This window comes from Garra rufa, chromosome 14 (assembly GCF_049309525.1).
Source record: "Garra rufa chromosome 14, GarRuf1.0, whole genome shotgun sequence".
Classification (NCBI taxonomy): Eukaryota; Metazoa; Chordata; class Actinopteri; order Cypriniformes; family Cyprinidae; genus Garra; species Garra rufa.
The window spans coordinates 35,621,122-35,640,065 of record NC_133374.1 but is presented as its reverse complement, the minus strand read 5'-3'; the positions used below and the strand labels follow the sequence as shown (position 1 = coordinate 35,640,065).

Sequence of the window (18,944 nt, the reverse complement as noted above, 5' to 3'; positions counted from 1 at the left end):
ATACACGCTGCTCGCTGGAGGTCCCATATTTTCACGGTCCTGTCCGCACTGCCTGTGACCACCTGCTTCTGACTGTATTTAAATTTGGCTGCTGTCACTTTACGAGAATGGCCTGTCAATGTAACCTAAAAAAAATAGACATACTTTTAATGAGAGGCTGAACACAATCTCTCTAAACCTGTCAAGAACATTTACATGTCATATTTTTGCATGTCATAGTAAAAAAAAAAAAAATACATTTTGTATGGGAGCATTATGTTTTTGCACTGTTTAATAATTTCATGGCTTATATATATATATATATATATATATATATATATATATATATATATATATATATATATCCCTCACATTTTAACAACCATTTCCATCTTCTCAAGGGACAATACTATACAAATGAAACTTATATTTTAGTGTAGTCAATGTGCAGCTTGTCTATCAGTATAGATTTACTGTCCTCTGAGAATAACTCAACATACAGCCATTATTGTCAAAATAGCTGGCAACAAAAGTGAGTACACCCTAAGTGATAACAGCAGTATGTTTTTTAACCATGCAAAGCCACATGTCCTAGTCATCATGTTTATGTTTTTGTCTGCTTGACAGGACCATACAAAGATGTGTATCTTGTATTAAAGCAGTTAAAATTTAGTGCTTTGAGTACAGTTCTCTCATACTGACCACTGGATGTTCAACATGGCATCTCATGGCAAATAACTCTCTGAGGATTTGAGAATTAGAATTGTTGCTCTCCACAAAGATGGCCAAGGCTATTAGAGGTTCAGTAACACCCTGAAACTGAGTTACACTACAGTGGCCAGGATCATATAGAGGTTTTCCAAGATGGGTTCCATTTGGAACAGGCCTTGCAAGGGTCGATCAACGAAGTTCAGCACTCGTTCTGTGCTTCAGGTGCAGAACCTGGCTTCAAAAAACAGATGCATGAGTGCTGCCAGCATTGCTTTAGAGGTTGCAGAAGTAGAAGGTCAGCTTGTCAGTGCTCAGACCATACGCCAAACACTGCAACAAGTCGGTTTGCATAGGCGTCATCCCAGAAGGAAGCCTCAACTGAAGCTGGCTCACAAGAAAGCGTGCAAACAGTTTGCTGAAGACAACCTGTCCAAGAGCATGAATTACTGGATCCATGGAGTACCAAGAAAATTGTGTCTTGTCTACAGTCAAGCATGGTGGTGGTAGCATCATGGTCTGGGGCTGCATGGGTGCTGCTGGTACTGGGGAGCTACAGTTCATTGAGGGAAACATGGATTCCATTATGTACTGTACATTCTGAAGCAGAACATGATGCATTCCCTCCAGAAACTAGACCGAACGGCAGTTTTCCAACTGATAACGATCCCAAACACACCACCAAGATGATAGCTGCCTTGCTGAGGAAGCTGAAGGTGAAGGTGATGGGGTGGCCAAGTATGACTCCAGACCTGAACCCTATTAAGCACCTGTGGGGCATCCTCAAGCGTAATGTGGAGAAGCACCATGTGTCTAACGTCCAGCAGCTCCGTGAGGAGTGGAAGAGGATCCCAGCAACAACCTGTGCAGCTCTGGTCAATTCCATGCCCAGGATGATTAAGGCAGTGCCAGATAACAATGGTGCTAACACAATATATTGACACTTTAGATACAGTTTTGACAAGTTCACTTAGGGTGTACTCACTTTTGTTGCCTGCTTTTGACAATAATGGCTGTATGTTGTGTAATTTTTAGGGGACAGTAAATCTATACTGCTATACAAGCTGCACATTGACTCTAAAATATATCCAAGTTTCATTTCTATAGCATTGTCCCTTGAGAAGATATACTAAAATGGTTGCTAAAATGTGAGGGGTGTACTCACTTCTGTGAGATACTGTATATATTCAGTCAAAATTTATTGAGACACCTTCAAGATTTCTCACATTATCACAGTTTATTCACTATAGTTCAGAAAATTGTCATAAAATATGACAGGAACAAAAGAGTTAAAATGTGTCAGAACAAATTCATCTTGTTAATGGATAACTTGATAAAAAGGTATGTAATGGATTTTAATCAATCAAGGTACTTCCGATGTATAAAGAATCTTTGGGTATAATGTGTCACAGTTCACTTCATTTTTCTATTTTCTATCACTTCATTATATCTAGTGTCTGGATAATTTATGGTTTGACTTAACACACACAAATTTAAATGGTCAAAAAAAAAAACAGTAATACTGTAAAATATTACAATTCAGTGTTGCTCTCACTATTACTGATCCCACATTTTTGAATGGTAGTATTTTTTTTTTTTTCTTTAAATTTGGGGGTAAAACGTGACCCAGACAAATTTTCTATGAAATTCATCCAACATCTACTGTCTCTTTTGGTCTCTTTCTCTCGTGCACACACACGCTTAAGGATAAAATATTCAATCAATTTCACAGCATTATGAGCAATTGTGCCTTGTTAAAGTAGTCTCCTCTCATATTCAGTATGACCAATTGGTTTTGAGGGGAGCAATTGTGTGTTTATATCTGAATACTAAAACAACAAGTATTTTATTTTATAATATTTCGCTGCATGTTTATGATGTTTAGCCTGTCTGCTTTATCCAGACATGTTTATGGCAATTTCTTAAAATGAATGAAAAGTTTCACTTTTTATCTGCCCTCTTTATTGCCCTCCCTTCCTGTCATACTAGTAAAATTTCAGACACATTTCTATATGACATATGGGCCATTCCTGTTATGCCAAACCCTTTGAACTTTGTACCTTATAAAAAATTCAAATTAGTTGTTCTATAAAAGTATCACATTTGCAGATATCTTTTTGAAAATTAACCCCATTTTCACTTAACTATTATATTTCCTAATATTCTTTCCATCTTTCAAAATTGTGAGATTAACATTCCATACAATACATTAAGACAAATATGATGGGCCATAAAAATTACTGCATCGTAAGTATGACCCATATCTCACATATAAAAATCATGTGACTGATTCCCCCCCTTAAAACTCCCACGCCTTACTGTCATGTAAAACACAATGGAATCTAAGCAGGCACAGCTATAAACATCTTTAACATGCTTCATACTGGTCTGTCTCATCTGATGATGCTCTAGAGTAATTCAGAGAGACAGACTAGCGCACGGGAGGTTTCGGTGGGTGAGAGGTAAGCTCTGTTACCTTGGGAACGCTGTCCTCTAGCCTCCAAAATAGAGCCGACTTGTCATATGACGCAGCTAAAATCCGAGTGCCCTGATGGAAAAGCACAGTGACACATCCCACAATGCATTAGAGCAGTAACCGCAGCATAATCAACTCAACAGCTTTACAGTCTCCTTATATTACTAATAAAGACACTTCAGTGGCCAAAGGCTCTCATAGACATTGGTACGTGCTAATTAGCAATGACTCAGTGGAGACATTCGGAATGCTCTTCAGATCATCTTTTTTTTTGAGTTGCAGATTGGTTCTCCCAAGACGACATTGTAGCCAAACAACCTCTCTTTCCTATCTATGCAACCTTATTTATTCCTGTCCCAACAATGCACATTTAAGTACTGTGTGCCATGAGAATCTTCTTTTGCCCTTCACCTCCCCAGCACCAACTGTCTAGATCTGCTATAGTGTCTTATTCTGTCTGTTTAGTCTGCAAAGATCAAGATAAAAGATCAAAGATAAAAATTGCTTTTAGAATCTATTTTGAGACTTGTCTTAATTGAGTCCACAGATGGTTTAAAATTCACAACAGAGAAAAACATACACCACCAGTCAAAAGTTTTTGAACAGTAAGTTTTTTAATGTTTTTTTTTCTCTTCTGCTGACCAAGCCTGCATTTATTTGATCCAAAATACAGCAAAATCAGTAATATTGTGAAATATTTTTACTATTTAAAATAACTGCTTTCTATTTGAATATATTGTATTATTTCTGTGATCAAAGATGAATTTTCAGCATCATTGCTCCTGTCTTTAGTGTCACATGATCCTTCAGAAATCATTCTAAAATGCTGATTTGCTGTTCAAGAAACATTTATTATTATTATCAATATTTAAAACAGGTGAGTACATTTTTTTCAGGATTTTTGATAAACAGAAATGTTCAGCATTTATCTGAAATAAAAAGCACTATATATATTATTTATTTGGATAGAAATTATAAAAAATAATTAATTATTTAGCAAGAACGGCTTAAAAATCTTGGAGTCAGTGTGTGTGTATGTATATATATATATATATATATATATATATATATTTTTTTTTTTTTTTTTTTAAGAAATTTACAAATTAACACTTTTTATTTAGCAAGAATGTTTTAAATTGCTTAAAGTGATAAAGACATGTATAATGTTACAAAAGACTTCTATTTCAGATAAATGCTCTATTCCATTCTATTCTATTCATTAAAAGAAAACTGAAAAAAAAAATGTACTCGGCTGTTTTCAATAATATTAATAACATGAATAATAAATGTTCTTGAGCAGCAAATCTGAATATTAGAATGATTCCTGAAGGATTATGTGACTGGAGTAATGATGCTAAAAATTCAGCTTTGAAATGACAGGAATAAATTACATTTTTTTAATATATTCAAATACAAAACAGTAATTTTAAATAGTAAAAATATGTCTAAATTTGACTGTTTTTGTGGTACTTTGAATCAAATAAATGCAGGCTTGGTGAGCAGAAGACACTTTTTAAACATCCCAAATCCTTACATTTTATTTATTTATCCATTAAAAATCCTACTGTTCAAAAACTTTTTTGTTGTGGGTATTTTTTGTGCCTTTTTATAAAGTTTCACCTCACCACTGTCACTTTTAACTTGCTCAGTAGGTTATACTAAATATTAAGCATTATACATACAAATTGATTAAACTGAAAATCTTTCTCTTCAGATCTGTACACATTTAAAACCACCTGTAATCCAGTTACTGAGTACATGAAATACAATTCATCAAAAAATATTATCAATGTTATAAATAGTTGTACAAGCATTGTAACCAATCTTAGAAACATCTGTTGTGCGCATAAATGCAGGCATTAAATTGGTAAATCATAACAACTGATCCTAATGTCCCATTTGAAGCAGTTCAACGCACATATCTGTGTTTTGGTTGCTGTGCACACAGAAATGATTGCTAAAGAAAAATACGCAAAATGAATGCACTGTAACACCCAATACACACCACAAATGAGCAACATTACAAAACTACAATGCTTTCATTATAACCAACAAAGAGTAGAGAATTTGTAAGCTGTGCTAAACTGCAGGGCTCATATGAGTGAGGGAGTGACAGCTTCAGTGATTATAATGGGGGCCTTTTATTCTAGTGTGTTGTCTTGTTACAGTGCTCATTTTCTGTGTATAATTTATTCAAACACAATGATTTGTGTGTGTTCATACCGTAGGGTCGAACTCGATGCTGGTGATCCCCTCATTACTTCCATCCAACGTCCCTCTGTTCTGAAGAGTTCCTGTGAGGACAAAACACCACAGTATGTTACATCAAGCCTGAGAATATTCACTCAATTCTGCTGTCTATTGACTGCATAATAGAGGACATCATATGAGATCACAGTTTATCTACACACAGTAATGCTCGTCCATGCAAAAAAAAGATCTCACATTATGTTCTCAGACAATTTCATTTTGCATCTCAATTTAATGTACCCAGACTTAAGAGTGTTTTATATATTAGAGTGCTGACATCTGCTGGTGGTCAGAGGCAGTCACATGTAATGACAAAAGCATTCAGTATCACTCAATGTGGGTTTTTACTATCTATCTGAACCTTGTCTATATGGCTCAAGCTGACAATCAAACATAAGATATTTTTTCCAGATGAGTTTTGTGATGTACCTGCTTCAATGCCCCACAGTTTGATGACTCTGTCAGTTCCTCCTGTAGCCAGCAGGTTTGAACTTGTACTGAACCTCGCAGCATTGATTCCCAGTTCATGAGCATCCTGAAACCACAAAAAACACTTTTTTTTTTTTTACATTTACATTTATGCATTCGTCAGAAACTCTTATCTAAATTGACTTACGTTGCATTTAGGTATACATTTAATCAGTTTGCATTTCCTGACAACAATAGCAATCTATTAATGTTTTTGAAAGAAGTCTCTTCAGCTCAAAAATTCTAATTTTGTTTGAACAAAAACAATTCAAAATAACTTTTCTATCTGAATGTAATTTATTCCTGTGATCAAAGATGAATTTCAGAAATCATTTGAATATGCTGATTTGCTGCTTAAGAAAAATATATTATTATAATCAAACAGTTATGTTGCTTAATATTTTTTTATGAATAAAAATAATAATAATAAAAATCCACAAAAACATTAAGCAGCAAAATGTTTTTAACACTGATCAAAAATAAGATATTTGATATAAGATAATATGAATTTATGAATAATACGATTATTAATTGAAAATTTATAATAATTAATAATTGAGCACCAAATGATTCTGAAAGATCATGTGACACTGAACACTGGAGTATTTCTCAAAAATTTGGAATAAATTACATTTTAAAATACATTATAATAATAAACAGCACTTATATTGTCACAAACTATGTTCCTGTTTTTCCTTATTTGGTCATGTTCCTGAGTTGCCCTGATTAGTTATTCTGTTACACCTGTGTTAGTTAATTATCCTCATTAGTTCCACATTTGTTAAGTGTTTATAGCCCCGCCTTTCCTCTCTTTCCGGGTCCTGTCTACCGTTGTACTAAGAGGTTGTGTTTTCCTTGTTTATTTATTTATTAAATAATACGTTTTTTTTTTACTTTCTGGCTCCGTCATGTTTCTCACTCCAATTGCAGGAAAATGCTTTCATGCTCAAAAAACTTTTAAATGCTACTTAGTAGCAAATACCATTTTCCAACAAAGATATACAACAATCATTTTTGTTTGTATTATAATGAGACTCTGTGTGCGAATCTGATGGTACAAATAGCCATGTGTCTTTTGAGGAACTTCACTACCTTCTGTTTTTACCACGGCACAAATAGTAATAACTGTCATGCTGTTATTTTTATACAGTACACTAATGTGAAACTACAGAAAGGGAAGAAACTTTACTAAGGTGTAAAAATAATACAAACGAGTAGTGTATTACACTTAAATAGAAATGTAAGCCGTAGGCATTGAGCACTTCAACTATTCAACAGCAAAAGTACAATTTGTAGAAATTTCTTGGAAAAAAGATAAGATTTTAGTACTTGAATTCTAATATGCCAACAACCAAAAGATTTGAATTCTGATGCACAAACAACCAAAAGATCAACAGGAAATGCAAATCATTAAATTGTGACATATGTCCATTTAAGGAAGTGGCAACTCCTCTCCATACCACAACTAGGGCTGGTTCCTGCTGTCAGCTATTCAAATGAAAACGGACGTGTGAAGCGAGTGGCTGCACATGACAGAGCTGCAGTGTGCTATAGAAAGACACTGTTTCACAGCGACACACAGACGCTTTGTTCCACAGCCTACAGACCGTCAGCCACCACTACAGGGAATGTGCTCTTAAAGATTAAGATATGACCCATTTAAGAACCACAAGATCAATATTATAGTGCGTTTAGCCTATCTCTGCATGTTTATCTGTTTACTAGTACTACTACATCATTTCAGGATTCAAGGTTATATACATTTCTACCTGCTTCATAGCTGAACAGGACCATAATCAATCTCAATATGTCATGTAAACATCATCGCAAAGCTAGTGAGAAGCAGATTTTGTTTTCATGTTGTTGTAAAAAGCAACACGCACCACTGTAAAAATGGCCTTGGTTGGGACTCGGGCAACCAGACAGACTCCTAATGGTATGTAGAGATCTTCCTCTGATCTGCAAACGGATTTACCTCTAATCTTCCTCCTGAACACACATAAGGACACACAACAGAAGAACAATCAATAATACTTATGAGTAATACAGACCTTCTTATACACAGCTGGGCTGAGTGTTACAGTGTTTTTTTTTTAAGTAAAGAGAAATAATTAAATTAATTTTACACCGTGACACTCTTTTCAGGGTCTGCAGGATTTTTTAACTCAAATTTAAGACCTTTTAAAAGACCTGCACAAAAAATTAATACCATATGAGCGGGGTAGGGCAATGTCTGTAGTAACATTAAACCGTAAAATAACTGTAAAAAGCATGATTTACAGTTCAGATTAGGGCTGGACAATATATCGAACGATATTGTGAGGCGCGTTTAGTCAATGAAGCCAGTACTTTGATTAGTAGTAAATCTCCATCACGTGCGTTCCGCTCAGGTTCCGCTGGAGCGGCAATTAATACACAGAGACGTAAATCTCTGACAAGCTACGCCATATCGAGCTCAATATCGCATTCGATATTGGCATCAGTCAAATGGCATAATTACTTAAGTGTGCGTGCCTATAAAATAGAAGTATGAACTAGATTCAAACTATCCTAATTTATTCAAATTACATTTACATTTTAACACCAGGTTTACTTTTTGAGCAAAATGTTTTTGGCTCTTATGCTACTCATAAGGCTCAATATGATTGAATTGTGCTCTAGTTTTGAGAGCTATATGTTTATACAGTGATACATCAGCACTTAAATGGCCTTTAGCGAGAAACTTACTCAAAAAGTCCTCTGATGGAGCTGATGATGCGGGGGGATGTAGCTGAAGCAGACCTGAGACGAAAAACAACAACTTGACACTATGATAACAACTGTTGAGACTTGTAACTCAAAAACTACATTAGAGTACTAATGATACTACAGTGCGTGAACTGATATCACAATTATTTAAAATTAGTCAATAATTAGCCATAATATCCCTTTAAAATAATTACTGTAGGAATTATACATAAACAACATTAACGTTACCTGAAAAGTGGTCCATGGGATCTTTCTAAACTCTGTGAAGACTCACTTTTAGGGGATGATGGATTGGGAGGTGATAGATTTTCAGATTCTCTCCTAGGCAAATGCCAAACAATTAATTAAAACCATAAATAAAAACATGAAACATTTAAATGATCCACCTGTTGACTTTATGCTGCCCTCATATGATGATAAAAGGAAAGGTCTGTTATTATTTATTCACCCTCATATCACAACATTCCAAACCAGCATGACTTTCTTTCCTCTGTGAAACACAAATACAAGACAGTGCATTCTCTAACAATTTTCCTTTTGCGCATAACAAAAGAAAGACATTTCTAAGAGTTTGGAATGACATGAAGACAGATTTACGCTGCAGTGTCACTTTATACAGCTGATACTTACTCATTAATATTCACATTCTTACTGGCGGCCATCTGAAGCTCTTTATGAAGACTGGCCTCTCTGGCTCTAAGAAAGAAGAGGAAATGTGATCAAGGAGGATGTGGTGTTTATGGAATGGGCAACATTTGAGAAAAAAAAACCTACAAATTATTTGCCAGCAGAATACCACAGCAGCAGAGAGAATGTGCTCTGTGGACTTTAAAATATGGCCTTTGTTTAACAAAACACCAATTCATTAACTAAATTAACCATCTTCTAACCCAGGGTTCCTCAAATCTTACCCTGGAGGTCCAATGCACTGCAGAGTTTAGCTCCAACCCTAATCAAACACACCTGAGAATGCTAATCAAGGTCTTCAGGATCATTAGCGAATCACAGGTAGGTGAGTTTCATCAGGGTTGGAGCTAAACTCTGCAGCGCATTGGACCTCCAGGGTAAGATTTGAGGAACCCTGTTCTAACCCATTGAATTTTAACAAATAATATTTCTACTTTTGTTGGTCGTGGCATCTGTGTCCTTTATCCCCCCTATAACCTGTATTACTTTTAGCTCTCATAATGTAACAGATTAAAGAAAAAGCGTTACTGATGTTACTCACCCCTATGTCATTCCAAACCTGTTTAACTAACTTTTTTGTGCAGAACATAATAGCAACTATTTTAGAGAATATCTTTGCCCAGTAGGGTTCAGAACAGAAATTGGCTTTTTTAAAACAAAAAAGAAAGAAAGAAAGAAGTCAGGTTTGGAACAGCATGAGGTTAAGTAAATGATGACTGCATTTTCATTTCACTTCCTTTTAAATCCATTCCGCAGAATCAATGCACAACCGATGACATGAATTAGAAAATGGGAGATTTTTTTTGAGAATGCAATTTTTTTAGCATGGCTCTGACCTCACTCTCTTCTCATTGCGATGGTTCATGCGGACAGCAGCCTGCTGTTTTGGAAGGATCATGCTCTCCAGGATCTCTGAGCTGCGGAGTTTCTCTTGTCGGTACATCTTCTCCATGTTCTGGTGCTGCTCCAGCAGAGAATCATATTTTTTTTTCAGGAGTTGGTTCCTAGTCTGTACCTCTGCCACACGTTCTTGAAGCAGGCTGTGCTCTGATGCCAGAACACTGAGATGGTTTTGGACCTCATACAGCCTAATTAAAAAAATATATATATTAGTAAAATCATTATACATATGCAAGATCTACAAAAAAAATGGTCCAAATATTCCAACATTTTGGATATTCAGGAAATTAACAAAATTATACAATCCAAGGAGCACATCCAGTCCAAGCTAAAAGTCTATAAAAGGAATAGTTAATGGAAATTCTGTATGATTTAAAGAATGGAAAGACATATATGTCCAGAGGCATTTCTTCTAGTAGTCTTGTAGTAGTCTCTTTCACCTAAAGCCATATGTTAGCTACAGTCATGGACAAAATTGTTGGCTCCCTTGGTAAATATGGGCAAAGAAGGCTGTAAAAATAAATCTGCGTTGTTTCTCCTGTTGATCTTTAGTCAAAAAATCTGCAAAATTCAAACATTTCATTAAGAATAAAAAAATTGAAGTGGGGGGAATATAATATTATGAAATAAATGGTTTTCTCTAATACACCCTGGCCATAATTATTGGCACCCTTGTATTCAAAACTTTCTGCAACTTCCATTTGCATGAAAAACAGCTCTGATTTTTCCCCCTTCATGCCTGAAGAGGTTTGAGAATATATGGCAAGTGATTTTAGACTATTCCTCCATACAGAATTTCTCCAGATCCTTTAAATGTTGGTGCTCACTCTTTGTCAGTTTATCCCACTCATTTTCTATAGGATTCAGGTCAGGGAATTGGGATGGTTATGGCAGAATCTTGATTTGGTGTTCAGTGACCAGTTTTTGTGTTGATTTTGATGTTTGTTTTGAATCAATGTGGTGATGGAAGATCTAACCATGACCCATTATAATATTTCTAACTGAGCAAGTCAGTTTTACCTTTTTTATCTGTTGGTATAAGATATAAAACATGATGGCATGTATCTGAACAAGATGTCTAGGACCTTTGGTGTAAAATTAGGTCCACAAAAAAGAACATCTGGTGATATATTTAAATGTGGACATGGGGCACTTTTTTATCCCTGTGTGCACCAAACCTTTAATGTGTTCTAGCTCCAAAAAAAAAAAATTCTCATTTCCTATGGCAATAAAAGCCAGTCCTGGCTGAAGTTCCAGTATGGTAAATTAATATGGTGGAGTTTGTTTTTGCATGAGAGCAGATGATTTGTTTCTTGAACAGTGTCTGAAATGACTTGCAGTGATGGAGGTGCAGTTTTCCTTTATTTTTAATATTTTTTTCTGACACTAAAATTCAACTGATTTCTGCAATTTTCCATCTGTGATCTTTGAAGAGTATTTGGCCACTTAAATTGTTCTCTTTGCTGCACATTAAGACAATATTGACACACATCATGTTTCAAGCAGATTTTTAACATCTCCAGTCCATTAAAACTTCTTAATTATTTCCCTGATGTTGGAAATGAGAATATTTAATGTTTTAAGTATTTTCTTAAAGCCACTTTGTATTGTGTAAAGATCAACAATCTTTTGCTGTACATCAGAAGTATATTCTTTGGTTTTACCCATTGTGATGAATGATTAGGTTTGGGCTTTGAGTTACTAATATTTATTCATCTGTGCACCAAGACGTCATGACTGGACAACATCATGTTTCCAGTCACCTTGGTGTGCTAAGAAATTGGAAATTTCAATGGAAATATATTTAGGAGATAATTTACTCATAAGAATTTCTAAGGGTGCCAATAATTGTGGCCAGGGTGTATTTGAGAAAAACTTTTTTTTCATAAAGTTATATTCCACCTCACTTTAAACTGTTTAACTTTAATGAAATGTTTGAATTTTGCAGAATTTTTGACTAAAAGAGCTAAAGGAGAAACAATGCAGATTTATTTTTACAGCCTTCTTTGCCCATATTTACCAAGGGTGCCAACAATTTTGTCCATGACTGTATATGATTAAAATTTAGGGAATTATTCATTAATAATATTGAGACAACACCTTGATACAAAATAAGGCTATAAAATAAAATAAAAATAAAAAAATAGTCAAATGCAAACTAACAACCTTAAGAGGTAAAACTAAATACTACATGAGCTGTTTTTCCATTTTGCATTCATTTTATATTAGTTCAAAATGTAAAATTTCCTATAGTTTCTCTCTCTCTCTCTCTCTCTCTCTCTCTCTCTCTATATATATATATATATATATATATATATATATGTATATTCTGTATGAGTGTATGTAAAAAAAAAAAAAAAACTGTAATATTGTGAAATGTTATTACAATATAAAACAATGGTCTCTATTTTAATATACTTTAAAATATAATTTATTCCTCTGATGCAAAACTGAATTTTCATTAGCCATTACTCCAGTATAAAGTGTTACATGATCCTTCAGAAATCATTCTGATGTGCTGATTTATTATTATAATTATCTATTTTGGCTGCCAAATATTTTTTTTTTGGAACCAGTAATACTTTAATTTTTCAGGAAACGTAATGAAAAGTCATAGCAAAGACTTATATTGATTTATATTTTAAAATAAATGCTGTGCTTTTAAAAAAAAACTTTTTATTCATCAATTTAACACATCCTTACTGAATAAAAGTATTGATTTAAAAACGAATAAATAAATGAATTTAAACGGTACTGTATATATTAGAAAAGGTTTATATTTAATTAATATATTTTAAATAAATGCTGTTTTTGTTAACTTTTTATTTGTCAAAGAATCCTGAAAAAAGTATTACAGGTTCCAAAAAAATATTTCAGGACTAATTATAAATCAACATATTAGAATGATGGTGGAAATTTCATCAAATCACAAACTCCCCTCCCCTCTAAATACACATTGTTTAGTTTTTTTAGAATACTCACAAATTAAATAATTCATTCAATCAAAAATCAACATTCGGACAATGAATCTAGACCTTTCTCCTCCAATCTCAGAGCTAGTTAATATATCTTCCTCAAAAAAACTACTCTCCAAAATATACAGAATGATATCAAAATCAGACAACACATTAATCCCTAAATGGGAATCAGACTTATCTATTACTCCTGATGCCGCCTTCTGGACACAAATCTGCAAAACTATATTTCATGACAAAAATGCCAACCTGCAACTTACACAGTATAACATACTCCATCGATTTCACCTAACTAGACAAAAATTATTTCAAATGGGTTTTGCTTCAGAAACATGCTCATATTGTACACAAAACACCCGAGACACATTTTCATGCCATTTGGCATTGCATCTCAATTAAAAAGTTTGGGGAAAATGTTACTGACTCACTATCCAACCTTATGGGACTCCCTCCTTCTGTATATTAGGTGACATATCCATAATCAATTTAAACAATACAAATAGTCAATTACCCCTAGTGACGCCAAGAAAACTATCCTCATGAACTGGAAATAAAAAAATACCATACATATTATATCTTGGAAAAAACGTACTAATAAAGTACATCTCCATGGAAAACCTGACCACTCCCATTCAAAATATTACATTACAATAATGTACTATTGAATAATCAATATGTAAGCAAGACTGGGGGGAGGGGGGTTAAGAGGAGGTTAGTTATGGTTCGGATTAGTTATGGGTGGGTGTCACGTGGGGCTGGGGACCTTGTACCTCCAGCTTGTGCCAGCTGTGCCCTGGATTTCTTGCATCTGGCTGGTTTAGTACTACATGAGTAGGGTAAGTGTGAAGTGGACATGGTGGCCTCGGGTTTGTACTGGGCTGGTCCCACACTACATGTCACGCTTTTTTAATGCATCACACACTAGCTGACATACATGTGCCTCTATCACAAATTTAACAATAAAAGAAAATGAAAAAAAAAAAAAAAAAAAATAGGGTAAACATGGCATGTGTGTGGCGGTCAGGGGCTGCCGTGCTCACGAAAGGCCCAGAGGCAGCCTTATAATACCTTACCAATAATAGGCTTATTATTATTTACATTTACATTTACCAGATGCTCTTATCCAAAGCGACTTACAAAAGAGGAATCAAAATCAACAAAAGTCTCATTTAACCTAACGCAGTACACATAGCAAGGTTTATTTTAAATTATATAATAAATTTAAAAAAATGAATAGAATCAAAAAGTAAAAGTTAGTGTTAGAGGCCTTCTTTTTTTGCTTTTGTGTTAATTGTATAATTAATAACGACAGAAAAGTGTTAATTGTGAAAAAATAAAAAGTAGTGTTAGTTGTTTTTTTAAGAAATCAAGCAGTAAGTAAATGCATAGAGTATTAATCAAAAAAGGTATGTTTTTTTATTTTTTTTTATAAAGAATAGAATTAGACAAATTATTAATAATATTGTTTTTGTATTGTAATATTGGTGTCGTTATTATTACTACTACTACTACTACTACTATTATTATTACTAGGGCTGCATCGATCCGATACTCTGGATCAGTATCGACGCCGATCCAAGCTTTTTGAATGGATCGGATATCGGTGATGCGTGACCGATCCAAATTCGATACCGTTACCAGAGTTTGATTGAATAAATAACAAGAAATAATAGTCTACTGTAAAAACTATAATAATTCATACAAGAACACAATTATTTTAAAACATTGCCTTAAAAATAAAATACATTTAAAATACGTTGCGCTGCTTACAAAACCACATGTGACGTGAGTGTGACAGGCGAGTTCAGAGGGAACTTTCACATGCAAAGTCTACCTCAGCGCGGTAAACATGTCCCTGATTTGGAAATATTTGACTCTTGATACAGCAGCTAGTAGCACTGCAAATTGTAATATTTGCAAAGCCAAAGTTTCAAGAGGTTGAAGTAGTGTTTCGAATTACAACACCACACTTTTAATCAGAAGCATCACGCAAAAGAACACAAGGACTTCGCGATTGTTTAATACAGCAGTTAAATAAATAAGAAGTTATTATTAAATGACTTGCATTGTCTGACTATAACACTATTGCCTGATTTTGCTCTATTTCGTCGTCAAAAGTAATCTGAAACAAGTCACAACTGAGCCGCTGCGCATCTCCATTCAAACACAGCGGTGTTTAGTGAAATGATTCAATTTCCCATTCAAACAGAGTCACTTGCTTTATTCCTGAATGAACCATCCGTTCAAACGAATCAAATGAATGAAATGATTCAGTAATTAAATCAGTGTCTTGCCGCCATCTGCTGGCAGATCTGTTCAGTTATTTATATCTGTAATATTTCTGTTGTCAAAATGTTATTTTTAAAACATTAATCTTAATATGAATTTATGAATGTGATTGCACTCATGCATGTATCTCTTTTTTCACCCCTTTTTATCCAACAATGTGCAAGCAGATTTGGTATTTCTTGCTTTACCTAAAACAAATAAATCTTAATGACAAAGTGAATTGTATACATTTCTTAGTTTTGAAGGTAAAATACCCCCACTGATATCGGCCTGGTATCGGTATCGACCGATACTCAGAATTTTTGGTATCGGATCGGATCGGTTTTGAAAAAACGGTATCGTTGCATCCCTAATTATTACTACCATTTTTGTCCTCTTCTTGATCCTCCAACCTCCTCCTCGTTCTGGATGAAATGAGTTTATTGTTAATATTGTTATTATTGCTTTTTGTCATCTTCCTCATCCTCCAACTTACTCCTCATTTCCGATGAATTGAGTTCATTATTATTATTATTAATATTATTGCTACTACTGTTACTATTATTATTTATCACCTTCCACATCCTCCATCCTCCAATTTTTGTTATTATTAATACTATCATCATCATTATAAAACAATAATTTCTGAAGGATCATGTGACACTGAATATTGGAGTTAGGATGCTGAAAATTCAGCTTTGCATCACAAGAATAAATCAATTTTATTGTATATTAAAATAGAAAAAATATTAATTTACATGCTAATAATATTTCACAATATTCAAGTCATTACATTAAAAAAAATTGTGTTGCAAGTAACTTAGTAGTGGAATCAAAACATTTATTGGAGTTCATATAAATCAAAGTACAATTTTTGTTTAATATATGTATAGGATGAATGGTCAAACGTGATAAATACAGTTACTAATTTGTTTATAATCTTCCTTCTATGCTGTTGTGTAAATGGCTGTCCAATCTAAACAGATAGGCCTTTTGGGAAAGGTGGACTTTAAAGAGACTTTAAAGTTTCAGCCTGAGAACAGTATAAGAATAATCAATTTTTTTTAAATTTCAAATCATATAAATGTATTCTAGCAGACCAAAACATACAATTATGAATTTGTAAGTGAGCATAATATGGGCACTAAGGGTGGTTTCCTGTTTTTGTGTCATAATAGGATAAGGAGGTTTACTTGGTATGTTGTTCATCCAGTGTCACTTCCTTTATCTGGATTCTCTGCTGCAGTTCCACCACTTGGTACGCAAGCTGCAAGAACAAAAACAATTACAAAGCCTTAAGACATTTCAATAACAAAAAACACAAATTCAGACAGTGTAGATGCCCACCTGTTTATAACATTAACTTGTATTTACAAGAGTTTTCATTAGCTAGAACAGTTCAATATGCGAGAGGTGACTTCTGTCTTGATAAACAGGTATGCAGCAGGTTTTATCACATACTTTCGCAAAAAAAAAAATTCCAAATGGTCTTAAGAAAGCTTCAATGCAAGATGAGGTGTAAAAACTGGTTGTGCTTGATGCACAAACAACTGTGATAACTTCTTAAGCAAAGCGGTCAGTTTAGTATTATATCTCCAAATAATGTCCCCATTTGCATTAGACTGATATCCTTTGGAAGAACATTCTCCAGGGCATTTTTACATGTAGGAAGCCATCAGTTCTGTGGAACTTTAACATGCTTGTAGATTTGATGATTCACTGTCTGCTAAAAGGAAGAGATAACAGCAAGCCAGCTTGTAAACCAGTTTAGTGAAACAGGTCACAACCTGTACCATAAAATTCAGTTTGGCATATACAGTAAACGTTTGACATTTGCTTTTTTTTTTTTTATGAGAGCGGTTGATTCTGTTTTTCCCACATATACCATCATTTCCTACCTCACCGGTGGTTGTCTTTAGAGATGTCAGCGAATCTTCAGATTGTGAGGGTCTGCAAGGTACAAAAAAACGGTATTTTGAAATTAAAAGCAGTAACCGATTTGTAATGGTTCAATATGAAAAATGGATAAGAATGCATGCTATAACGATACTGTAATGGTTTATATATTATATATTGTACATTCAGCAATTAAGGTATTTAATAATAATAATGATAATAATAATAATGTTTACATTTACATTCAGTCATTTAGCAGACACCTTACAAATGAGGACAATGGAGGCAATCAATTTTGTTAATTATATAACTAATAAAAATAAAAACAGAATAGAAAAAGAATAGAGCAATCAAGTTTGTTAATCATATAAAAAATAAAAAGAAATCGAATGCAAAAAGAATAGAGAAGCTAGTGTTAGTTTTTTTAATAATAATAAAAACAATAACATTAATAGAAAATGAATAAAGTGCAAGGGTCAAGTTATTTTATTATTTTTTTATTATTTAAAAAAAATAGAATTGGAAAAGAGAGTGTGTTAAAGGGGCAAATAAAGATGGAAGAGATGTGTTTTTAGTCATTTCTTGAAGATGGTTAAGGACTCACATTTCAGTGAATCCACAATTCTACCCATTATACTGTAATATGCAGCAACCGTTAATTAAAATTTAACAATCAGAATTTATAGGGTTCTTCCTGTAGTCTAAAAATGTGTTTTATGCAATCTAAATGAACGTTTTATGTAGTAACATTCAAAATATGATTTAATACTACTGCATCAAACTGACTACACGTTTACTCCAACAGATATCCTTTTTAGGTTCAGATTAGGTAGAATTTGCTTTTCACAGTGTAACATTAAAGCATATTATGACTCAGAGAGGTTACCTTGACCCTGATCCCAGAATGCCTTTGGTTATGAGGGCTCTTTGCTTGGACTTTTCCAGCAGACTGTGATCTATAGAAAGAACAATATGACAGACTACTTCTGGAGATACACGATTTGTTTGAAAAGAGGCCAGCCGCTGTTTACATTCACTCCAAGTGTGTTTGTTAATGAGCCTTTCTATTTGCACCCAAGTGTCAAGATTCACAGAAGGAGTGAGAACTTGTGCAACTCTGATTTTGTTTGTATCAGTCTGGATGATATAGAAATTAGACTTTAACCTTTAGATTAGTCACATTTGTATATTTTGTCCTCCATTATAATTAAAGTGGAGAATACATTATAAAATAATAATAAAAAATGATTATACCACAATTGCCTGGATATAAAAAAAATATATTAATATATAACACATTTATATAGCAAAACATTTAACTTCTACTGCAATTCTTTGTATTTCGTGTATAATACAATATTAATAAATCATAAAATATTTTGTTAATTAATCGTTAATTGAATTACTGTATCGCTAGGTACTTAATCATATCTAAATTAATTTATTTAATCAACCATAACGGCAACAGATTTACAAACCGCATCCAAAACAACAGGTTGTTCCTATTTTGCATTACATACAAGAAGTTGCACTGCATGGCCTAAAAAGTGAAATCATAAAAAAACATTTTCAAAAAGCATTAATAAAGC

The 18,944-nt window shown here is 33.7% G+C and overlaps 1 protein-coding gene and 1 long non-coding RNA gene across 2 annotated transcripts in view; both read right to left on the bottom strand.

The window, feature by feature from the left end:
* LOC141285387 (uncharacterized) lies at positions 1-5,949 on the bottom strand. The gene is made up of 4 exons (XR_012338594.1): positions 5,843-5,949; positions 5,387-5,457; positions 3,164-3,235; positions 1-125 (listed from the first exon to the last, which is right to left on the bottom strand). It is a non-coding gene; the product is annotated as an uncharacterized lncRNA (long non-coding RNA).
* A 1,764-nt stretch (positions 5,950-7,713) lies between these two features.
* The window catches only part of atg16l2 (ATG16 autophagy related 16-like 2 (S. cerevisiae)), a 12,048-nt gene continuing 817 nt past the window's right edge, over positions 7,714-18,944 (bottom strand). The window contains exons 2-9 of the mRNA XM_073817383.1: positions 18,242-18,311; positions 17,358-17,409; positions 16,653-16,726; positions 10,153-10,404; positions 9,260-9,325; positions 8,858-8,950; positions 8,609-8,662; positions 7,714-7,870 (exon numbers count right to left, since the gene is read on the bottom strand). Of these exons, the coding sequence (XP_073673484.1) occupies positions 7,714-7,870; positions 8,609-8,662; positions 8,858-8,950; positions 9,260-9,325; positions 10,153-10,404; positions 16,653-16,726; positions 17,358-17,409; positions 18,242-18,311 (818 nt within the window). The remainder of the gene's footprint in view (positions 7,871-8,608; positions 8,663-8,857; positions 8,951-9,259; positions 9,326-10,152; positions 10,405-16,652; positions 16,727-17,357; positions 17,410-18,241; positions 18,312-18,944) is intronic.